The sequence below is a fragment of the Cuculus canorus genome, chromosome 2 (genome assembly GCF_017976375.1).
Source record: "Cuculus canorus isolate bCucCan1 chromosome 2, bCucCan1.pri, whole genome shotgun sequence".
Classification (NCBI taxonomy): Eukaryota; Metazoa; Chordata; class Aves; order Cuculiformes; family Cuculidae; genus Cuculus; species Cuculus canorus.
In genome coordinates, this window is record NC_071402.1 from 131,728,243 (window position 1) to 131,753,855 (window position 25,613).

General features: G+C 39.4%; 1 protein-coding gene across 1 annotated transcript; it reads right to left on the bottom strand.

Moving 5' to 3' along the window:
* Nucleotides 1-537: 537 nt before the first annotated feature.
* On the bottom strand, nucleotides 538-11,746 carry LOC104068030 (von Willebrand factor D and EGF domain-containing protein). The gene is made up of 5 exons (XM_054060373.1): nucleotides 11,560-11,746; nucleotides 7,080-7,175; nucleotides 3,883-3,987; nucleotides 3,026-3,121; nucleotides 538-1,442 (listed from the first exon to the last, which is right to left on the bottom strand). The coding sequence occupies exons 1-5, from the start codon at nucleotides 11,711-11,713 to the stop codon at nucleotides 1,333-1,335; spliced, it is 561 nt and encodes a 186-aa protein (XP_053916348.1). The 5' UTR covers nucleotides 11,714-11,746; the 3' UTR covers nucleotides 538-1,332.
* Nucleotides 11,747-25,613: the final 13,867 nt, after the last annotated feature.

The following is a 25,613-nucleotide window of genomic DNA, read 5'->3' on the forward strand; positions in this document are numbered from 1 at the left end:
CCATATAAAGTCACTCTGCTTATGAAACCTGCCTCTTCTGGTAAGGGACCTTATACACAGATAGAAAGCTATTCCATCAAATGGATTAAAATATTGCACAGGCAAACAGATTACAGTAATGCATAGTTTAAATTCTCCCACCAAAAATTCCAGTTTTGCCTAGATGAAAATCAATCTATCACAAAAAAAAAATTTTGATTTGAGCATGATTACAAAAGTTGACCTGCGTGGTTTGGTAAAACCACTCTCTTTTGTAGCTTTCAAGAAACAGCACAGATGAGATGTGGAACAATGAATGTAGGAGTTCATTCAGTTTGATCTGCAGCCCATTCAAAAGGCTGCAAAACCTAAATGAGGTGAAAGTGAAACATGTCCAGAAGACAAGCCTCAGCATCCTCCACACAGGTGATTTGTGACAGACACGGCTTTTCCTCACTGCCAGTACAGAGGCGCTCATTACATTGCTCCTGTAACAACAAAGTACTGAACAGGAATAAATGATCAATGTCTACATGTCCAGAAGGGAGAAGATAAACATATTTCCCTATCTTACTGAGATAAGGAAAAGAAATAGTGGAAAGATGATCAGACAGTATGATTGTGGAAGTAGTCAAGATGAGGACTCTGGAGTATAGCATGGATTAAGCTTTCAGAAAGTAACAGTGAAACTGTCTGAACAAGTACTGTGCCTTAGATTTTTTTAAATACTGCTTAACTGATCAAGATCTAAATCTGACTGGGGGGAGGGGCAGAGAGCGTGCATAAAGCAATAACCAGGATTTTAATAAAAGGCTCTGCAGTTTGCTGACGTTTCAGAAAAATGCAAACTCTGCACATTTCCTCTTGTGTCTGTGTAATCTTATTGAAGGCAAATTATACTTGAACTAACACTCACTTCTGATGATCAGAATTAAGGACGTTTTGTTTTGTATGCTTCTTTAAAACACATCATTAATAATTCTAGTCAAAGGGGAAAAAATCAAAAAGAGGAACACAGATCTATTCTGAAGTACTTTATTTTAAGAGTAAATTATATTTCAAGGTCAGTTGTATCAACCAAGGTATAATACTTCTGCTTACGAATTAAAATGAAAACAGAAGAGAACATGTGCCATACACTACACACACTTGACACTTATAACAGCTTTGTTACAGTCAGCAATACTTTTCTTTTCTACAGAAAAGCATTTACTTAATATACTGGAGACAAAAAGCTATCTGAACTGAATTAGTTACCATGTTGGTTTTTTTAAGGTCCTTCACTGCCGCAGACTTCATCTCTGTATGAAGAGTTACATGAAGAAAATGCAGCTTATCTTTGCTGAAGTTGCTTCATTCCTTCCTTTTCTTTGCACACTGTGGACCAGAGTATGGCAGTCGACATCTGCACACATTTGGAGCTATGCATTTTCCTCCATGTTGACAAGGTAGTTTACATACAGCTGAAATGAGACACCAGATACACAGTATGCCTTCAGCACAACACAAGACCATTTTTCTTTTGTCTCACTGTGCCAGCAGAATTGTTCCCTGGTGACCACACTGGGACAGTATAAATAAAAGCATAATGGAAGAATTGAAAAGCAATGCCTCTCAATTTATGGCATCGTGGCCTTCGCTGGAATACAGCCATAGTACATCTAGTCTTATTCATGTGCCATTCTCCTTTTAAAATGCTATAATTTCTGTTGTTCTTTAAGGCACAGGCTGTTTTTGAGATGGATGCCTCCATGAAAGTGAGGGAACAATAAAAATTCCTACTGAAACTAATTCAAGCTCGTTCTTGGATTCACATTCATGAGAAAATAGTTGCCACATACAAGCTGCTGCTCATACACTGCCCTTCTGTTCCCTCACTCCCCCAAAAGAAGGGCAAAGGAGGACTGAGACGGTACAGCTTTAGTTGTCCCCTAGCTACACACCAGTTCAGGTAACAAGCCAGAGGCTGTAATTTGCTTATGAGCATCTGCATCAACAGAAGTCAAACCAGATGCAGATCTAGTTAGTTGGGGAACAATGATTGTTTTGACATTAAAAACCTGAACACTTTTATCATCATTACTGATGCAGGAAATAGACCTAAGCATTTTGTAAGCTCTCTGCATCTCCCATTTCACCTTCTATCTCAATACACTGATGAATAACAAAGGATAAGCATTTTGCTGGTCAAATGGGAATGTAATATTTGTTAATGTTTGCTTGATTATATATGTTTCAGAAGAACTAAAACTAGCTGATTCGGATTCCCATAGCCACACAAAAATTTCAAATGCATTGGATTCCATCCTGAGAATTTGCACCCACAACATTGAGCTCAGGAGCAGTGCTTAAATGAGCTTTCTCTCAAAGAAAGGGAGAGCAAACCAAAAAGACTTTCCTTTTCTCAGGGTTATTGCCATTAGCACCAGGGCAGTCCTGTTATAAGCATACAAGGCCTTGCCAGAGAAGGGTAGATTAAAGTTTTTATAATCCTCACCTGCTTTTGTGTATCAAAATGTGGGGAAATGCAAATGGTTGCTCAGCCAGAATGTCAGTAGGTATTAATCCTGATTACAGACAGCTTCCTCTTACTATTTTAAGAGCACCCAGAGTTGATTCTGCTGACTTATCCTCAAAGTGAGAAGCAAGTTTCAAATTTCTGTGTCCATAAAATTTAATGAAGCTCCTAACCCACATCAGTAGTGGTAGTGTTTCTGTAACAGCCATTTTCAGTTCTTTACACTAGGGCTTATAGAAAATATTTCAGAAATGCTGGCAAGACATATTAAGTAATGAATTCGGTGACAACCAAAATCTGCATCTAAATTTACTTAAAAGATGAAAAGTTCTATCTTTCTGACCACACTGAAAAGCCACCTATTCCTTATGGATAATTGTGAGATCCAAAATATGCAGAAGCATTTCTTATTTACTATTCTAACATACTGTTCTAGCAGCTTTGTTGGGCACTGAAGATTTGAACATGATATTGGTAAACCAAACAAGTAGAGAAAAGGATAAATGAAAAATGTCAGAAGTCATTTACCTAAGTGACATGCTTCACCAACCCATCCAGCTGGACAGCTACAAATCCCAGGAGCCACACAAGCTCCATTATTCCAACAACCTCGAGGACAAATTGCTAGAAGAAAAGAGTGGGTAACTCAGCAGGATTTGTAAAACTGATATAAAAGAATTTTGACAGAATGAAAGATTCAGGATGATACAAATCAAAATAGTAAGCCACATTTTCTTCCAGGCCAGATGCTCAACTGTGTAAGTCTAACAGCATTTCCAGGACCATGGAAATTGAAAAAAATATGTAGGTAATGTGTTAAGAATTTTGGTTTAAATGTTAACAGATGTACACATGAATGCAAAATATTATTTGAAACTATTTTATCTAAGGATGTACCAATAATGGAGGTCCTTCATTTCTATAGTAATGCAATGACATTTCCATAGTTATTTGCCTCTTAATGCTTTTCAAATGTTTTTGTTATTGCAGTTATATTTCTAAGCAATAGAAATTTTATGTAAATGCACAAAGTACTGTGAATGATCCATGCCATGATAACATTACATTATCCGTATTTAATAGCAAATTAATACAGGGACTTTAAATGAGAGAAGAGTTCCTTCAAAATTTTACCCCAGGAGAAAGACAGGGTTTAATTTGGTTTGTGGGTTGTATAATGCTTTTTGCACAAGTGACTAAAAACTTCGTTCTTGGGAATGCAGTCATAAAAAGCTGAGACTGCTGCAATGATGTATATAGCCAATTATTTCTGTTTCCAGTGCCCTCTCATCAGGCTGCCCTCAGGACCTGTTTACAGGCCTTAGGGACTGTTACAATGTAAGTTACCTGTGGAATAAATAAAGCATGTGAATGTAGACACCCACCTTCTTGGCATCTTGATCCTGTCCATCCAGAAGCACAAAGACACTTCACAACTCCGTCGACAGAGATGCATTCCCCACCATTCTGACAGCCTCCTTCACAGCTTACTGTGGAGGAACAGCATATGCAGTACATGTCAAAAGCAGTGTAGGACTTCAAACAATTATCTTTAAACAGCTGGCCTATCAGCAGCTGCTTGTTTTATCACACCTGCAAAGACTACAATTTCTGCTATTCAGAGCAAGGCACAGTTCCATAAGGAGTGAGTGAGGACGACAGAGCCGCATCTGCAAATGCCAACTCAAAATGCAGTTAAAATTAAGCATGTGCTTAAAAGCTTGTTAAGCATTTAGCCCAAGAGTAACAACAAACAAACATGATTATTGCTGCAGATGGCTCCTCCCCTCCCCAACTGTGAACCAGCTGTTCATCAGCTACACCACTGCTTGACAGCTACACTACAGTAACTACTAACATGCATATTCTGATTGATCTTGCCAAATCACAGCTGGTAAGTTGATAACATGAGGCCAAGGATTCACATATTTCCTTACCTGACAGGATCTACACATAACAAGAGGAAGAAGAGAAGGGGATATTAATTTGGTAAATGAACCTATGACTATAGTCAAGCAGTGCCTCCCCAAAAACCAACTATCTAAGTAAGCCTCCTCATTCCAGAATCATTCTATACGTCAAAGCCCTGAAGGTCTCATTAATGAAGCATTATTTACGCCAGACATATGAGTGGTATCAATTGTGGTATGTGCCATCTTTGAAACATGGCATAATTACTGCTCTGTACGATCATATGCATCATTCCACAAGCATGGATGTAACTGTATACACCACCCTCACTGTACTGAAGAGAAATAACCATCCCTCGTTATAAGGATGGGCAACTGAGATGTCCGCTTGCTACTCAATATGAAGAAGTCCAAGTCTCTGTTCTACCACAAACTTTGAACGTGGTATCAACTAACATTTTTTTGGCACAAATGCTGAAAATGCAAGGACATGCATCCAACTCCAGCAGAGCTAGAAAAGCTTTTTGAAGCTTGTTTGCATATTTCTTTGTCACACAGCATAAGTTAATGTATTTAGTATTGATTGTATTTGATCAACTGTGGTGACTAGGAGAAGTACCTGAAGACTAGAGGAAAGCAAAAGTCACCCCAGTCTTCAAGAAGGGCAAGAAAGACCCAGGAAACCAGCGGCCCCTCAGCCTTACCTCAATCCTTAGTAAGGTAATGGAAAAGCTGATCCTGGAAACCATTTCTGGGAACATTAAGGACAAGAAAACCATCAGGAATACTCAGCATGGTTTCACTGTAAGGGTGACCAAGCACTGGCACAGGCTGCCCAGGGAGGTTGTGAAGTCTCTATCCTTGGAGATGTTAAAAAGCTGTCTGGACATGGTCCTTGGCACCTGGCTCTAGGTGGTTCTGCTTGAGCAGCAGAGTTGGACAAGGTAACCTCCAGAGGTTCCTTCCAACCTCAGCCATTTGTGATTCTGTGTAACTCTGTTAAAAGCGCATTTTGCCACAAAGCAAGTTTCTATATCCAGGCTCCATATGCCACAGTACTCCAACTTAAAGTGAACACAAACAAGTCCCTCGCCTTCCAGTGATAACAAAAGAACAAATACAAGTAGGACTTCTACACAGACAGAAATCCAAGTCTAGCCTGTAGTATTAGCACAAACTGAATCCTCACTCTGCTTTTGTTATTTAAGTAGTACCTCTCACTTTGCTTCTAATTTAAGGTCTCGGAGAGGGCCAACTTTCCCCTTTTGTACAGACTGCACAAGCCTACACTTTCAATTGGCTTTTAAGGAATGAAAAAAAAAAAATCCTTTTTCTGGAAAATTACACTGACCTCACTCCAGTTAGTTATCTCACTGCTGTCAACACTGTTATGTCTACTCAAAATGAGTATGCATTACACAATACCAATGTGTTATAGAGATCTTCACTAGAAGACACTTCCTCATCTTTCTTATTCCTCTATAATGTTACCAATTTTTTTAGATCAAGTTATTATCACTGGCAGTTGAATTTCTATTCAGTCTAGTTAACACCTCAGAGCTACAGTTTAAGCTTCTGCAAACTTAGACAGGTGTTACCACATTAGGTACACTCAGTTCATGCTTTCTTTATAAAACACCAAATACAGGTTTATTAAAAAATAAAACAAAAAAAAAACCCCAACCTCAGACAACAGCAAGACTGTGGAGAGCTGCAGAAGGTTGCCAAGTTCCTTCCCTAGGTACTAGTTAGATTACACTCCAAGTAAATCCTGTCGCTATTTCACATTTGAAGAAAATAAAGAAAATGCTCACATAATAAACGTCAAGCATAAACAGAGAATCCTGTGAGGTGTTGCAAGCTGCTATAACCACAGTCAAAGAGAATGCTTATTCTCAGCACAGTGATGACTGCCCAACTAATTTATCAGTGTCTGTTGAAAAAGAACATCTATAATATTTTTAAGTGCCAGGCTGAGACTTTTCTTCTGAAAGGAACACAATGCTTTCCTTCCCTTCACTCTCTGGGGATATCTGGCCTGCAACATCATTTTCCCTTCAAACTGTTTCAAGTTTGCTTCCCCTTTTATCCTAGAACTTGAGTTATCATCAGTAGTCTAATCTCAGTTCATACCAACATAAGAATGTTTCTCGGATTGCCTTTTCCAATCCATGTATATATTCAAGGGGCTTAACAAAACCATATAAATATTTTTCTTGACAACTCCTCATTTCTGTTTTCTCCCATTACTTATCAACAATACATTGCCACACATATCTTTAACAATTTGGCCTTGATATTACCATCTTGCAGATACTATAGAAGCACCTAATGCAGAAATATATCTCTGTACACATCACGTCATTAAATTTAGAGTCTGCTATAGAGCTAAACAGAATATTTAGAGAGCACACAAAGAAGATATTTTTCACAGGACAAAATTTTCACAGATTCTCACGACACGCTTTGGTACATATACTCCACCTCATTCTCCTGCAAGCATGTAGATCCTCTAGGCAATGCATTTTTTGGCAGTAAGGTTAGAGGTCTAAGGAATTTAGGTCATTATTTCAAAATGTATTGTATTCTGAATTTAAGGAATTCTGAATTAATTTTGTCTGTTTTCAAACTTCTTGTCTTTCCAAGCTATCACTGCTTTGGGTTTTACTCACCTTTATGACAGTATCTACCCCCATAGCCAGGAGGACATCTGCATTTTCCAGGTCTGAGGCACTCTCCACCATTTTTGCATTTTGGATAACATGTTGCTGTAAGACAGACAACAAACAAAGCTTGGGTAAATCTTGATGAGGCTCACCAAAACTCCTACTTAAGGACATAAGAAATTTGCGTTATTTTAATCTCTGAGCACTTGGTTTGTCTTCACGTGTGCCTGACCATCTCACATTGCCAATCAGGTGAAATAACTTCCCTGCACTAGGAGCACTCCACAATTATAAACTCTTAACACTTAAAACTAAGGAAGCTTCTGGACCCTAGACAGAATAGACAGAAGCGTGAGATATACTGAAAAGGAAAAAAGGAACACAGCTGGACTGACAAAGAAGCTTCTGGTAAGTGAAGTCTAGAAACGACAGGTGAGAAAAGAGGTTACAAGAAGAAATAATTTAATAAAAAAATGCTGTAGTGGCACCTTCTCATTCTTAAGACGGAATACAAACTTAATTCTTTACTGGACTCCTACATACCTCTCCAGAAAAACTAAATGCTCACTCCAGCATGCCTATTCTTGAAAATATCTCCAGAAATAAGTCAGCACTTCCTTCTCCTCTACTCTCATTTTTTTTTGCCTCCACTGGCCTTTCAGAGATCTTTCTGAAACTTATAGTATTTGTTTAGAAATAATCTGAAAGAAACATAGCTTTTGTCATAATTGTAATTATCTGTTGGGAGAAAAGAATCTGTGATCGTCACAGATTCTGCAACTTTTTCATTGCTGTCAGCTTGGACAAGCTGGATAAAGCACAAATAAAAAACATCAGTTTGCAAAATTCTGGGTAAATCCAGTCAGATTGAAAATAAATTACCTATCACAGTCTTCTTTGCTATTCACAAATCTCTCCTGAATCTGCCCCAGTGTCTGAGAAAACATTTCTTTATTCACATACAGATTTTAGAAACCCGTGTGTTTCAGAAAGTCTCATCCGAATTAACTGCAGGTGTGAGGTAAGTTCTCTACATCACTTTGCTTTATCCTTTGACTGGATGTGTGAGAAGCCTGACACAGAGGGGAAAAAAGGGAAAAGATGAGCAGTGAATATCACACTGATTTTGCCCTCATATTCTTATTGCCCTCTCAAGCAATACAACTGAAGAATAGAGGATTTTTCATATTAGTGTCTGCAGAATGAGTATTTGCATGCAAATACAGGACATATACAGACATGTACAAAAGAAATATTCAGCACTCAGCTCTGCATAACTGTTTTACCAGATGCTTTCAGTTCACTGGAAATTCCATAAAAGAGCTCTCAATTTAAGAGAAACTCTATTTCTGCATTATTTCACATAGTTTTAAAAAGTTTACTTTACCTGTTTATGATAAAAGATACTAATATGGCAGCAGTATCTGAATGTTGCTGTGAAGTTGCATACAGTGGGTAAGAGAACAGCCCTACCGTGAAGATCTAATATCTAAATTTGATACCGCTTGCATGAAGAAAGTGGGAAGCAGTAGCATCAAACAGGAAAAAAGAAATCAACAAACTAAAACTACAGAATAGCGATGAGATTCGAAAAAACTAGCTGCATGCTATATGCAGTACTGTGATCCTATTCCACTGTTCTCATCTGCTAACTTTATCATTTGGACTGCTGAATACGTTTCCATGAAAAACATATTTATAGGAAGAAGATGAAGAAAGACTCTCCATCAGGCACATACCTCTTACAAGGCAGGGATTTCAATAAAGGACAGAGCTGTGTGAAAAATTCAATGTTGTCCTGAAATCCACGGCCTCAAAATTGTACTTCTTTTCCTTATGCTTGTTTTACCCTTTGCCAAAACAACTACAACTCCTCCTAGAATTTTAAGAATCAGCAAGATCACCTCTCCAATGAACAGGAGGGACCTGACCTGAAGCTTCACAGCACAACATGCTACTAGTGGCCTCACCGGAATAAGGGTTACGCTGAAAGCACCCTGAAGCATTTTACAATACCCCTGTGTTCAGAGATCTCTTGGGATTGCTCACAGGTATCACAGCTGAGTCCACCAGAGCTACTCTACACTTGACTCGTGTCATTGTGATCCTACTTTGAGCAAGAAGGCTATGCAGGAAAAACTCTCTTCTAAGCAACCCACCCAAGTAGAGAGACTAGTCCTAGAAAAAGCCTTGCCCAACTTTATCCCTCTGTTATATCCATGTTTTGCAATCCCACGGGCTAGGGTATTCCAAAACCTACACTGAGCATAGCATCTGCATATGCAATTAGATCCATTTAGCTTCTAACCTACTTTTAAAAACAGCAAACATAGCTTTTCCCAAACTGCCTTCAACTGCCATGTATTTTAGTTCTCCATGCCCTCGAGGGTTTTTTTTAAAACTCTGAAATGGAATGCTGATTTAATTCAGCACCGTAATCATTCATGGAGCATTGTTTTATTTAGAAGTTAAGGCTAGCAAGTGGTGACAAATGATCTATAGCTAATGCACTCTGTAGTGGGGATGAATAACCACGCAGTACGCAACACTGCAAACAGCTGTTGGATCCTAGACATTTTTGTGTTTAGAGAAGGTGTGAAAGATTGTCAGACATGAAGATCCATTTTTGAACAGGAGAGGTGAACTCTCTGGTAGTAAGGGAAGCACTGAATGCTTGCTCTTCTAAAGCCATCAATAGACAAGAAAAAATTGGACAAACGAAATTTTATCTCTTGATCTGCCATGAAAACTCACTGAGATAAACTGACTTTTTCGTCCTCCCTAGTGCAAGGGTGGGACAAGGGTGGAACATGTCAGTTTGCCTGATGTTTGTTCACAAAGGCTTGTAGTGATAGGACAAGGGGGAATGGGTATAAACTGAGAGGGGCACATTTAGGCTTGAAGTAAGGAAGAATTTCTTCACCATGAGAGTGGTGAGGCACTGGCACAGGTTGCCCAGGGAAGTTGTGGATGCCCTATCCCTGGAAGTGTTCAAGGCCAGGTTGGATGAGGCCTTGGGCAGCCTGATCTAGTGGGACATGTCCCTGCCCATGGCAGGGGAGTTGGAACTGGATGACCTTTAAGGTCCCTTCCAACCCACACTATTCTATGATTCTATGTTTAACCTGAACCTCCGCTAGTGCAAAAGCAGGAAGCCAACTGCAAGCTCACCCACTGGCCCCGGTCCCAGCCCTACTCAGGCTAGGGCACATCCCCAGGGACCGTTATAGAATCAATCATAGAATCTCTAGGTTGCAAAAGACCTTTGAGATCATCAAACCCAATTGTACCTGTCCACTACTAAACTGACCCCTGTACACTTCATCTGCCTGTCTTTTAAATACCTCCAGGGACAGTGACTCAACCACCTCCCTGGGCAGTTCCAGTACTTGATGACCCTTTTGGTGAAGAATTTTTTCTTAATGTGCAATCCGAACCTGCCCTGGTGCGCCTTCTGGCCATTCCCTCTCGTCCTATCACCTGTCACTTGGGAGAAGAGGCCAGCACCCTCCTCTCTACAACCTCCCTTCAGGTACTTGCAGAGAGCAATAAGGTCTCCCCTCAGCCTCCTCTTCTCAAGGCTCAACAACCCCAGTTCTCTAAGCCGGTCCTCGTAAGACTTGTTCTCCAGCCCCTTCACCAGCTTCGCTGCTTTTCTCTGGACACGCTCCAGAGCCTCAACATCCTTCTTGTGGTGAGGGGCCCAGAACTGAACACAGTATTTCAGATCATCGAGTCCAATCATACCTGTCCACTACTAAATTGATCTCTGTGCACTTCATCTGCCCGCCTTAAATACCTCTAGAGATGGGGACTCAACCACCTCCATGGGCAGTTCCAGTGCTTGACGACCCTTTTGGTGAAGAATTTTTTCCTAATGTCCAATCTGAACCTGTCCTGGTGCACCGTGTGGCCATTCCCTCTCATCTTATCATAAATCACTTGGGAGAAGAGACCAATAACCCACCTTGCCACAACCTCCTTTTATGCAGATGTACAGGTCTTACGAGGAGTGGCTGAGGGAACTGGAGTTGTTTAGCCTGGAAAACAAGAGGCTGAGGAGAGACCTTATTGCTCCACAACTGCCTGAAGGAGGCTGTAGAGAGGAGGGTGCTGGCCTCTTCTCCCAAGTGACAGCAGACAGGACAAGGGGGAATGGCCTCAAGCTCTGCCAGTGGAAGTTTAGATTGGACATTAGGAAAAATTTCTTCACAGAAAGGGTCACCGGGCACTGGCAGAGGCTGCCCAGGGAGGGGGTTGAGTCACCATCCCTGGAGGGGTTTAAAAGACGAGTGGATGAGGTGCTCAGGGACACGGTTTAGTGGCAGGCAGGAATGGTTGGACTCGATGATCCAAGAGGTGTTTTCCAACCTGGCGATTCTCTGTAGAGAAGGCTGAGGTCCCTTTCCCCTCCTCCCCAGGCTGCACAGCCCCGCTCCTCCCCTGACCCGCACCGCTCGGCTCGGCCTCCCCGCCCCGCCGTTACCGTGCTGGCAGCGCTCGCCCTCGTAGCCCTTGGAGCAGAGGCAGGTGGCGTTGGCGAGGCAGCGCCCACCGTGGCGGCAGCGCGGGCTGCAGGCGGGCGGCGCGGCCGCTCCGCATAGCGCGCACAGCCACAGCAGCAGCGCCGCCCGCCGCATCGCTCCCGGACACCCACGCGGACACCTCGCTTTAGCCCCTCTCCCTTCGGTCCTCCTCCTCGGCCCCGCCGCCCCGCCCTCTGGGGGCCTGGGGGTGGGAATGAATTGGTCAGTGTTGCTGCAGCTGGTCTGCATGTTGAATTATCTTGTCAATAATAGAATCACCAGGTTGGAAAAGACCTCTTAGATCATTGAGTCCAACCATCCCTGTCTGCCACTAAACCATGTCCTTGAGCCCATCATCTACCTGTCTTTTGAACTCTTCCAGGGATGGTGACTCCACCACCTCCCTGGGCAGCCTCTGCCAGTGCTCGATAACCCTTTCTGTGAAATTTTTCCTAATGTCCAATCTAAACTTCCCCTGACGCAGCTTGAGGCCATTCCCCCTTGTCCTGTCCCCTGTCATTTGGGAGAAGAGACCATCACCCACCTCTCTGGAACCTCCTCTCAGGTAGTTGTAGAGACCGATAAGGTCTCTCCTCAGCCTCCTCCAGGCTAAACAACCCCAGTTCCCTCGGCCGCTCCTCGTAAGACTTGTTCTCCAGTCTCCAGACACAGACGAATAACCTGAAAGAATAAACGCTTTCCTAGAGTTGCAACAATTTATTAATATGCTTAATTGTCTTGTAAGATGTAGTTGTCTTAGGTCAAGAGATAAACTGAAGAAAGTCTCCAGACATGGTTGGATAACCTAAATAAACATTCTGTGAGGACTTATACAGATCTTTGTCTAAAACACGTATGTATACCAGCTGCTTTTGTAAAGTGGGATGCCGTTTTTAGAAGGGCATCCAATTCAGCACTGAATTGGAAAAAAAAAACATTATTGCCTTTGCTTCAAAGACTTTGTCCTTTTCAATATTTTACCAGTGAATAGGTGTTTCTCACGCGCAGCTGCCGACTCCTGTCTGGATGCCAGGGCTGCTGCAATGGCTGGAACAAACTGGGCTGGGGGTGGCTGTGGGCAGAGTCCTAAAAAATTACCTAAAATGGGCACAATTCCCACCTTGCTTCTGCCTACACAACAAAAGCAACTTTAAGATGATCCCTTTTCACACCTACAAATATAGATGATCAGAAAACATTTTTCCCTTCATTTTTTTTACCATCTTTCACAAGCAATTCTGATAATTTTAAGTGTTTCCTAGAGTAGGCAGACATTTTCAATGCCAAGACTGAGCCTAAGGGAATTATTTCAGGCAACTTTGATTGACCAATAACAATAAAAAGATAGTATAAAACCTGTACAAAGCACCCACAAAAAAGTGAAATAAACTTCGTGCCTTTTGAAAAACTATGTTGTCAGCAGTGAGATCTGACTTTGTATTAGTTTTGCAAGTGGCATATACGAGATTAATTTGATGCCTTAATGAAGCAGTCGTATGATCTGGTAACTGGGTGTGCTTTGACTGGAAATTAAAATTTGTGTAATTGTTTGATAAAATAAAAGGCAAAAGTACTTCTGTTGGAAAATTGGCTTTGATCCCTTTTCACACCTACATAGTGCAGAACATTCGGTTCCTAGAGGAAGAAAATACAACGCAAATCTTACTGTGAAGTGCTGTCTGGCTTCTTCCAAATATTAAGTTACATGTAATCTTAACTTTCCAAGACTGTATTGAACCTTTCAAGGAGCAAAGTAACATGTCAAATGATTAAACAAGAGAAGCCTGGAAGTGCAATACTAAATAATTGCCCAAAATGGGCACAATTCCCCTCTTGCTTGTGCCTAGGCAACCAAAGCAACTTTTAGATGATACACACATACAATTACATTTACCCTATGCAAACCCATGTTGCAAATATCCTTTCATGTAGTATTCTTGCTGCAAAAGAAGCAGTGATCTGATTACTCATGTATAAGTTGCCATAGTCAGTAAATTTGCTATCTAGGAAAAAAAAAAACCCATCTAAACCCTGTTTGTGTTGCAGTTCCAGTCTGTGGTGGGAAGAACAAAGTGTCCTATTTTCGTATACAGTATTCCCTCTTGCAACTACAAGAGTAATTGAATTGTACAGCGAGAGCACTCTTGGTAGAATTGTTTCCTCAAAATATATTGGGGAATAAGTTCTTCCCAAAAGGAACAGCTTTGTTTATGCCAACCCCATAAGAGAAAAATGAGAGAAGAAAATAACGAAGATGCTAACTCTGAGCTGTATTGTTCTCTGGGTATATCATAATTTTACACTTCTTTGACTTCTGCCATCAATTTTGACCATACTGAGTTCTTCACAGAATTGTTTTTCTTTTCTTGTCTTCTACCCTGTTATTGTGGAAGTGTGCCTTTCTGATATTAATGCCTAGCAACAAGTCATTCAGTCAGGATTCTTTTCAGGTTTTAACAGGTATTCTTCATTATTCACGGAGAGTCTGATTTTTAAAGTACTGTTTATTTTTAGGCCCATATCTTAACTTCCCAATTCCAAAATATAACTTCTGGTGGCTCAGGTTAATTAAGAGCCCTCCTTTTTCTTATTTCTTTCCAGGTTTCCTTTAAGGCTCTTAAAATAATTAATACAAAGCAAAATAATCATATTTTGAAATATGGCAAGTGCCCCTTCAGGGGAGATAATTAAATGCAAAGGCTATATTAAATAAGCTTGCCCAGGTGTTTCATTGAATGAAATAAATTTGTTTAAACATTGTCTTCTGTGAGAAGGATTAGTCTGCTTCATCGTCTTTGTGCATCTAAATTCATCTCAGTGCTTATAAAATTTGCTGAGTGCATGCCTGCATTTTAAAGGGATTTGTTATGTTAACAGAGGTTCTCACTGAAAACAGGAATGCTTCCAGGCATCCAACATGCTTTTGCCTTAGATTCACAATCTGATAAAAAAAGACAGCAGTTAATGGAGTTGCTAAGTAGAGAGTTGGGCGAATTCGCATGCGTTCATTCATGTCCTAATGAATATATTTGATACTTAGTTTCAAACTAAAACTGAAATAAAGCAGTTATAGGACTAGGACATTCACAGGCTCAGTTGTTGCTTATTTAAACAGCAGAGGCAGGAGTGCAAACGTTCTACTGTACTGGCTGCCTAGGTCATAGACAGTAGTATTAACCTTTTGGGAGGCACATCTGTCCAGCCCTGAGAAGACAGGGAAGAAGTGAAACCTGCTTTATAATCTGAGCTAAAGTACTCACGATTTATGGTGGGAATAAGGATGGTGCTTACCAGGAGTCTGGGACTCTGCTCCCTGTAAGGCAGAACTGGTAGAAGCACTGGGCTCGTCCACAACTCCATGGCCACTACGTACCTCACTTCTGGCCACCCTAGAGCATACACATGTATCTCTTACTTATTTCAAATACTTTTATTTCATTACAGTGTGAAAAATACTTCAGAAGTATAAGCTCAGACCTTCACGTACCATGGGATTTCACGAGTCAGTTATCATAATAGTACACAATCTGCTCTAAAAGGTACTGACTTGTAAGAAAAGTATAAGTCTAGAATTCAGGATAGAAAATTTTATGGGGTGCTTGTGCAGTCATGATGTAAAATAATCTAATAAAATATCAGTGGGCCATTATTCAACTAGTTTCAGGAGGTAACGTTAGGAGGCGTAATATGCACCAAACCTCTTTCCTAGCACTATGCTGCCTGTGCAGTTCAAAGCTCTGCCAGTCATAGCTGTACTGCTGTAGCTGGACTCAGTGCTGTACTTAATTACATCTAATAATATGTCATCCATTTGTTTATCAGTGTAGCACCACAATTAGCACCCATACTTAGAAGTACTTTTCAGCACAATTTAATCTCCATTCTGTCATGTATAGATGAGCCATCAAGTAATGATAGTTAAGTAGCATTGATCAAAGCTGTATCCCAACTCAAGTCCGCATCAAATCTTTCAGATAACAGGGACTTGTGACCAACATCAGTCTTCTTAGTTGACAGTGTGAATACTGATCTGTCTTCCAGTGCAAGTGGGCTACAGCAACATTTGAAAAACAGGTATGAAAGATGCTATAACTCTGCTAAGAGAAGGAAAATGATGTATGGGTTTATTTTCAAACATGCCCCTGTGTGAGTTGAGTGAGCAGAAACATGATATATGTACAGGCTGTGTAGAAACATTCATCCAGAACTGTCACACACCTCTCTTCGTGGTGTCCAAAATTAAGGGCCTCTATGGACCGCATATACAGATTGTCATTGTTAGTGCACCTAGCATTGATTTCAAAATATGAAGCCCTATTTTAATTCATCTGAAACAAATATATAAATTTGAAGGATTCCAGTATGTATGAAAGTATGAAACTTTCAAAACCATTATTTTAGCAAGCAATTTTCCTTACAGAGTGGCAAACTCTCACTGTGTGTTTAGTCAACAAGACTGATGTGCAGTGAAGTCCTTGCTCAAAGATTTATCTTGCTTACAAGATAGAAACATGGAAATGGTATATGTTAGTGAGAATTAACACTTTAATCATTGCAATTAGTTATAAATCTCTTGCATTGTCAGCCAATTTCCAATTAGACTGCAGAGTAAATCTGTGCCTGGGGACTCTGGGTACCCCAAAGCAATATTGGAATGTTGTGGAAAGACCAGCCAGGCTCACTGGAAACAGTTTAACTTCATTTGAAGCTCTGTTTTATGGCAGACAAGGTCACTCAGCCACTATTCCCTCTTTTGAGTCCTGGACGCAAATTTGGAAACAGGAAAAGAAACAATGTTTCTTTTGTCCATTAAAATATTACTGACAAAAAAAAAAAATCACAATTTCTCTTACTGCCTGGCAAACAGCTCAGCTTTCAACTGTAACCTCAATTCCTTGTTGCGCCTGATTCTATCTTTCCCAAACATTTGGTGATGTCTAAGTTAAGAAACCTTCAACTTCTACAAAGCGGGAAGGACAGCAACCCCTTATCTGATTTCACAAACATTACTTTAAAGTTGCAATTTTATAAAACAAGGCCCTAATCTTTCACTGCAGATCACTTTGGTTAGTAGCTGCAACAAGGAGGGACCGAATGTTTGCAAAAACATTGCCCAATTTAGTTTTGAAAGGTGAATCCAGTCTCACCATATCTAAGGAATTTTCTGCTCACGCTGTTAAGTCTTAAGACCAGCCCCACTCTATAGATGCATGATCTGAAAGGTGTTGGTCAGATTCCCATCAGCAGACACAGAATCTGTGATACATACACAAAAATGACTCATAGGACCAAAGCATGGATAAAGCAAGACCGTGACACTTTTTTAAGCTTCCTTTAGAGCCATCTGGAAACCTTATTTTCTTCAACACTGTGCTGCCCGGCCCTTCATCCCGGCAAGTAAAGGGCACAGTGTTGCAAGGTGCCAGGTACCTTGAATTTATTTGGCCTGGAGTTTAAAGGGCTCTTTAACTCACAAAGCCATCAAAGTCAAACTGAAATAGTTTTCTTCCCATCTTCTTTTCTTTCTGCACTGCACTCTGCTGAGAAGCTGAAGTGGGCTTGCAAGCAAATGGAAAGAATTTGATTTCCTCACTATTCGTGGGTTCTCAACCATGTCCCTCATAAATAAATGATTTTTTTTGGTCACTGAATCTTATATTTTGCCCTCAAAGAAATTCAGCATAATATCCAATGAAAAGAATAATTGAATAGCACTTGGTATAACTATTGACTATCACTCAGATGCCACATCACCGCACACAGTATAAATACCATGAGTCTAATGTTCTGTAAATTAATTGAAGTGGAAAGTCCATATTCACAATTCATCTCAATGAACTCAAGGGAAAAACCCAAGAGGGTAAATACTAATTCTAAAATACCTCTTTTTTTCAGTATCAAGTAGTGAGTTTTATATTTTTTCTGTAGTTAAGTTTCTGCCTCACAGGATTCAGCTTTATAACCATAACTGCCCACAGTATAAAATATTATTAATAATTTGATATTTATATAGTTATTGTTGTACCATAATCCCTATACACACTTATGCTGCTGTAAATCAAAGCAACACCACTACTCAAGCTGCACCAGAGCAAACCAGTGTCTGTAGAAGTATCCAGAGAATCATCCTGGAGATATAAAGATATCACTTTGTCTGCCACAAAAATGTTGCCAGCTTTAGGGTGAATGTGGTTACTGTTCAACACAACCCAGCTATGTGGAACAGGAAATAAGGAAAAAAAAAAAGACAACATCTAATTGATATTTAGATATGGTAGGATGTAATTACTCATGCTGGAATTCATTCAAAGCATCAGCATTCTGAATGCTCCCTTATGAAAAAAAAAAAAGTACTATAAATTCTTTACTGTCCATCATCAGAGAAGGCTTTAGTTTGGCAGCTGATGGTTAAAAAAATTGATTTAATATATATTCTGTGGTGTTCATGTCATTATTATATTTGTTAAGTTACATTAACTCAAATCTACCTCTGAACAAAACCAATGGTAGCTCAAGTAAATAGTACTTAGAATTTAGCAGCACTTTACAGGTTTAGAGTTCATCATAATTGTTGCCTGCCTGTGCTAATTTTCACAGCACTCCCGAGGGAAAATTAAATATCAGAATCACTTTACAAATGGTGGGGCAACAGAAAGTTAGAAAGTTGTTAGGCAACTCACATTTAGAGCTAATAGCAAAGCTAGAATATCCATGGTATTATCTGTTTGGTCCATATTTCAAATCATGACAGCATTTCTAATACAACCACATCTTCACGTGATCTGTGTAAGTCTGCCCAGGAAACGAATATGAAAAAAGAAGGAATTTGGTTTATAGTTTATTTCTAAACACTCTGTCATTCATCCAAAAACCACAGTAGACATTATCTTTCTAAATTACATGCGTATGATCACGTTGAGGGATCCCACCTCTAATTTGAATAGAGCTGGAAGCTGGGTCCAAGAAATTTAAAAATTAAGTATTGCTAACATAAATCCTTAATGACAACAGAGCAAACAGGTTGACATTAAATTAAAATTTCTTAGCCAACAAACAACAACAAAGAAATGATCGTTAGTGTAAACGAAAATATCTCAAATCTACCTCTGACTTGTGTATGTTTGTATGGGTAACAAGTGGAGGAAAATAATATATCCAGGAACTGTTAAGATTTATAGAAAAAATCCAGCATCTTTGCTTTGTCATTTCTCTCTCTTTAAACTTCTCATTAAATAGGTGATCTCCAGTGGATCAGATCAGCTCTTTGCCATTCCTGTGCTGCAGTCCCATTTAAACTCAATTTCTTGATGTACATTAACTGGTGGATGCCTTTGTTTGCACTGATTCTGAAGATTTTTCACATTGAATTTACTAGTAAGGGTCATATCTGTGTATTGACAGTATTGCCAGTTGTGAAGGCTTTTCACAGTTTGTGGTTTGTTCCCCCCCCCCTTAAATCATCTTCAGATTCTGGAATCTTGTGAGTAATTTTAATACTCAGTTTTAATTTTAAAAGCTGTGAAAAAAAAGCTAAGAATGTGATCCTAGAAAACTCAAGTAGATAAAGTTCTTAGCTTCTGCTTACTTCTTAAAACTAGTAATTTTTTTTTCAACTGGTATTTTTTTGTGCCCGTCTATTAATTTCTTAGAGGTGGTAATACTGTCCTTAATTTTACTTTTTGTACATTCATGCACGCCCTGGAACACATGTCCATGGAAACAGAGCCTGAGGTGGCCTGACATCCTAGAACAGTCCCAGTCCAAAAATCCTGAACATTAGACTTCTAAGACATAAGACCTTCCATTTGCTAATTTAGATGTCACATGTGCAAGCACTACCTTTGGTGATTTTTGACATTTGACTTTTTTAAAATCCAATTTCTTAAGCTGGGGTTTTCTGGAAATCTTGCTTCTACTTGTTACAAAGCAACAATTACAAGTTATATTTGAATCTGAAGGGTGGATACAGGACATAACATGCTTTCTCATTTTGTCCTCTAACTATTCCAAACTCGTTTAAATCCAGCACTGACAAAGGTGGCAATTATCAAAGTCTGTTTTCCTGACCACCACAACTGGTAATTCAATGTAAATAAGAAAGATATCTTTCTGCATCTAATTGTCAACCATTGGGAGACTTAAAATCCAGAGGACCTTGGGTGAAATGTGCTCCACAGGCACAAAATGTTTATATCACCTCATATATGCTGATCTTACCTATAACTGTATAATGTTATAGCTAAGATCATACCTATGAGATACCGCTCATATAGAACTTAAATGATGAACAGAGGAGGGCAGAGCTGCTGCAAACATCACTCTGGCTTGAGACATGGAGAAATAAGCTCAGCAAAATTGTTTCAGACAATTGAAAACAGAATGTTGACTGTATAAATTTGACTGAGTATATTTGATGAAGATGAGCATAGTAAGACCCCAGCTGCTTATCACTTTCGACTTTGAGCTCACATTGCTGTGTGAGATGATTTTGCTTCCAAATTGAATGTTGCTGGCTGGAGATTTATCGGTAGATTGGAAGTATGCACCTCATCTTATTTTAGGAGAAAAGGAAAAAAAAAGTTAAAAGAAAAGGCATTTGAAAACCAACCCTAGTAACACAAACAGATGGTAAGATAGCCTCTTCCTTTCTGCAGTGGTTAAAAGTAAAGTTGAAATCTTTCATGTTTACTGATTTCAGTGATGAAAATCTCCAGTCTTGCATTGATTCACCTTATCTGTGCTTAGCCAAAGCAATCGGACAATGCCAGAACAGAGTTCTCCCTTTTTAACACTTTTTGCCAAACTTTTATGAAGTGTCTTCACAATTTTTCTAAGGCTAAGCAGAGTGAAAGAACATAAATATGATTTAATTAATATTGTCAGATTACAATATCTCCATTCCCTCTTTAGAATTATGCCCAGTGACAGTACTTTCAGGTTCTAAAAATAATTCCTAATTCATGATTTTATTTCACCCAGGTGACAACTAATAACAAACATGCTACCAATAATATTTACCAGCAAAATCTTCCACTAGGTGTCATATCTGCATAAATAATTGTATGACATTTGTATCATACGTATTTACTCTTTTTGAGCACATGTGGTTTTGTTTTAAGACCCTATTTCGGTTGACTATATAAGTTGGCAGAAATACCATGGCAGAGGAAAAAAATGTTGCTCTGCAACATTATTATAAAGGCTTGTTTGGGCCAATGTCGACTGCAGAATTAAGATAGTTTGCAGAATTAACATAAGTTGCAGGAACCTGTGTTAAGTTAACTCACTGTTAGAAGGTGCTTGATTTAAGTTTTCTGTAGCTGAAAATTTCATTTTCATGCTTTATACTGTATTAGTTTATGAGTTAAAGCAAACTGCATGGCTTATGAAGTCAATGATGGAACTTTTGTTTTCTACTGTCTACTACAACTTCTAAAGTTGGTTGCTTGCCTTGATAAATTCAGTATCCTACTGCCCTGACACCTTAAAATAAGCCTGCCCTGCGAGTACAAATCAATATGTACTTACAAGGAAGAAGGTGACAAAACAGCCATGCTCTTCTCTCCAAATCATACATCCTTCATTTCACTTCCTTTTTAATGGCACTCAGAGGACCAAATGGGCTGAAGATCACAAGAACAGGGCCACTGCTTCCCTCCTCAGCCAGCTCAGGAATGGCATTCAAGCATTCCAGGCACAACTCATAGTGACCTTTACACTTGGTAATCAATATGAAACATCAGTAATGTTTGAATCACCATTAAAAGTCTTATTTTTTTTACTGCTGAAAGAAGACAAGGCTGATGGGAATCTGCACCATCCCAATGGCTCCAAGGACACCTGGTCCCTGCACTATTCCTTAACAACCAGAGACATTCGGTACAAACATCCTGCACAAAGTAAAAACATCTAGTGTGTAACATCAGCCTCTTAAGAAAGGTTCATTGTTCCTCAGAAAGAAGGCAAAAGATATGGAAGATATTGCCAAAGCCTCATTTGTTCACACCTGCATGTAATATTGTCAGTGAAAACAGATAAGCCTAATAACCCTACGGAGTAAACAGTCCGTGAATTAGCCAAGTCTGTGAGAAGAAAAGGACATGAGCTCCTCTTGCACAGCACTGTCAAAGCCAGATGCCAATCATTTTGCCAAACAAAAATCATCCCACTGCAGTCTGCCCAGTGTGTAACCAGCATTATTGCTGGTATTAGCCAGCAATACTGTTCCTGGGTAAACTCATGGATATTATTCTTTTGAGTTACTTTCACTGCTGCAAAAGCAATGAGGCTAAACATGGAGGCAAAATAAGGGATATATAGCCAGACCTAAGCAAGACTGATTTTAAAGTAGTACAAAACAAGAGAAGTTGCAAAAGTTACAATTCCAAAAGCTTGAGTTATGTTTTGCCACTTTTATTCTTATGAAACAGGAAAATAATTTGATGGTGGTCTGGAAAAATAAAGTTTTATTCCCTGTTTTTAGTGCTAAGAACACCTACGTGAAATAACACTGCATTCATAGCTATTTTTCCTCTACCACTATTATCTGTACTATGACATGGAAGTCAATACACAATACAGTCTGGCACAGTGAATGGAGTTATTATGAGACTGTAAGAATTTGTGTCTCCTTTGCAATCCTCACATTCAGTATTGGCCATTATGGATTTGCAATAGAAGGAGATGACCCAGCAGTCTGCACAGCCCATACAGTACACATTGTCTCAGTGGGACGTTGTGAGTTTTCACATCTAAGCTGTTCAGAGTTTATGCATTCAACAGAGCTAAAATGGAATGCATATACATAAGGAAGACGTTAAGGTATGCAATTCCTGAGCATTAGCTCTCCATCTACAGACTATTGTCCAAGCTGCTCAGATATCTCTAGACAAATGTGTCTTAATTTTCAGCTGACTGTGGCTTTTCGACATCAAATAGCCAATAATGATGTATTTTTTGGCATTCCTAAAACTGCTTCTCATGTCTCTCAATTACTTGCCCCCAGCAGAATGGCTGCAGTTATTAACTTGTGCTTGACTGCATCATTTGTGTTATTCTAGCTCCATGCAAAGTATGACTTCCTTCCATTTATTCGCTAATGGCAACTAGCTGCTTCTCCCCCCTGAGGTCTTCCCCTCCAACAAATGTACTAAATTATTTGCTGGCCAGAAACATAACTATTCTTCATTGTCAGCACATTCCTGAGTTTCTTTAGGTTCTCTTCACATCCAGCAATATAGCTACCACAATTACTTAGCAACAATTAAATTTCTGGACTATAATTAAGAGGTATTTTCAAAGTACCAAATCCACACAGCATATAACATATTATCAGACATGGATAAAAAATACAGCGTAGAAAAAGACAGCCTTAGGATTATTTCTTTCTTTTTGGTGATCGTCTTAGATTCTAGCCTTTAATTCTGAACAACTCCATATTAGCATATGCACAGTAATGTTGCAAACAGCATTGGAAGTGTTTTTTAATTTGGTTTTGTGAAGAAGAATGAATTTTAAACTTTACGTGCTTGGAATCAGCCAGAATTAAAACCCACTGAAATGCACCCGTCTCTGTGTTTTTTCCATTTCCCAGAAGAAACCCACAATTTTGTAGATTTATTTACTCAACCTCCATTAAATACTAGTTACTGAAATTTTGTGTATTTCTGGGCAGATAGCACAGATTGCTAACCTGGAGTTTGCTGGTGTACTGTTGGTGGTGGATTCAGAGGATTGTAGATCTCTAACAAAGAATGAAGATAGATAGATAGATAGATAAATAGATAGATAGATAGATAGATAGATAGATAGATAATCAGGAAAAAGTGCTGAAGTCATATAGAAGACAGGCAAGGCATGGAGGCAGCAGAAGAGTGTGCATCCAACAATCCCAGTGTCTGGCCTAATTCGTTATTCCTTTTTACTGTTGGGTGTGTTGTCCCTTTCCAAACGGTACAATTAGGAAATGCTCTGGCACTGTTGGAAAATATTACAGAAGGCACTTTAAGATCCTAAATATTTCCTGGTTTGTCCAAACAATAAAACGGTCCCTAGACCTCTCAGTCTTAGCCTAGAATCCCCTGACCAGCTGGACTTCTCCTCCATACTCTACTTAGGAAAGTGCCACATTTAATCATTCCTATCACAAATGGGTTGGACAAACTGAATTTGAGATGTGAGGAAGCAAGCGTACAGCTAAACAGCAAGAACTTGTATGAAACCATCATGAAAATAATCCTAAACATGTAGTTCTGTAGTAAGCAGTGCCAGGGATTGTTAGTGGAAAATTGGTAAATTCTGTGTTGGTAAGCAGTTCGCATGATCCCTCTTGCTCTTGGCCGTACCAGTCAGGGTCCAAAGCCACCCCTAAGGACACTTAGAGTTCAAACTCCTTGAGGATCTTTCCCAGCAGGCAGTTTGTGCCCAACCACGCGTTGTAGGGTAAGGCAGTTTACATAGGATGCTTATGCTATCGTAACCCAGACACAGCTTTACAGTCCTAGCATCTCCTAATGCACCACAGGGGTATCTGCCCTAAGACTTATGCCAGGCAGATTCACTGTTATCCAGTATGTCATCACAGTAGGAAACAGAGGAAATTCCCAATTGGGATTGATCTCTGACCAAATGAGTCTTTTAACTTAGTGGAACAGCAGCCAGCAGTTTAATTATATGTCAAATACTATTATAGTTCTATCCTAAATACACAAGCACAATATTGGATTAGATGCGTAAAGTACTAGTTCCACATTATGTTTTCAAGGATGAATTGCTCAGCATTCAGTTGGTGAAGTATTTTACACAATGTTAAAGTTAAAAGGTTAATAAAATGAGAAGCGTGACAGAAAGTGCTATGAACAGATTAATAGGGAACTATTTAGAATAATTTATATTAAGTGCAGCATCTGTATAGATATTTGCTTTAATACCATTGCAGGCAATATTCTCCTCTCATACATTTTTAGCTAAAAATACTATATTCTTCCTGGTCTATCTATTTCAGACTACAGAGTAGGAAAAACGTTCAAAGTATACTTATGCTTTGCCCTGAAAATCAAGTTTACAGTCTATAGCCTAATATATAAGCAATACAGATACAATTGCAACCTTCACAAAAAAACACAAATTACTACTCACAACATGAATCAACTGTCCTACATTTTACTGGGGGAAAGTCATCAGTGTAGACAATAATCATGAAAAAAGGAAAATGAACCTGTCTCTCCAGCAGGTTCAGTATCACTAAAAATAACAGAAATGAGAAAACAAAACCATACATTGTGACAATTGTTTGTAAATCAACGTAAAGCTCCAACTATACCTTCTATTGTTTGGCAACCTGGAGAACCTCAGCACAAGTATCTCAGAAAACAAAGACAAGCTAATACTTTTAACTGGGAGCCTGTAATTTAATTAGGCTGCAAACTAAATTGATATAATTTTAAATATATCAATTAAAGTTCAGTTCTGTTAAGTGGCAAAGCACCTCTGACACAGCACAAAACAATCATTATCAACATGAAACCCTGCATCAATAAGACTTACTTTACTCTTTCCAGGATACAGCCGTGTAAGTCTTCTGAAGCAAACGAAGAAAAACTTGGCCTCACTTTTAACACCTGTGACAAATACATGCCACAGAATAAAAATCACCCTCCTGAGCTGTAAGTGGATGGTTTGGTCCCACTTAAAGCCAAAATGAGCCCCAGAGCTTTGAGCATTTCTGTGTAATGGTACCAAGGGAATAGGTGTTAGTAAGTGCTTCTCAACCAGCACCTCTGAAGCCTGCAGAACCTAATTACAAACCACACTAAATGAAGAGGGTCAAATGGTAAAGTGGGGAGAGGTTAAATCATTTTAAAGCTACAATGGTAAGTTTTGTCTTTTATAATGCTGCAAGGGTAGAAAGATCTGCTTTTCTCTTGGCAAATTATTTCAGCTGATAATTAACATTGGGGCAAAACTTCGCATAGTGCCTTAAGTGTGATTTTCTGGGGGTCTTAAATATCTTCTT

Excerpts from the sequence above, each read along its gene's own strand:
- LOC104068030 (XM_054060373.1), bottom strand. The coding sequence starts at position 11,713 with ATGCGGCGGGCGGCGCTGCTGCTGTGGCTGTGCGCGCTATGCGGAGCG. Across the intron at positions 7,176-11,559 it reads GGGCGAGCGCTGCCAGCACG|CAACATGTTATCCAAAATGC; the intron begins GTAACGGCGGGG and ends TCTGTCTTACAG. Across the intron at positions 3,988-7,079 it reads GGGTAGATACTGTCATAAAG|TAAGCTGTGAAGGAGGCTGT; the intron begins GTGAGTAAAACC and ends GTTCCTCCACAG.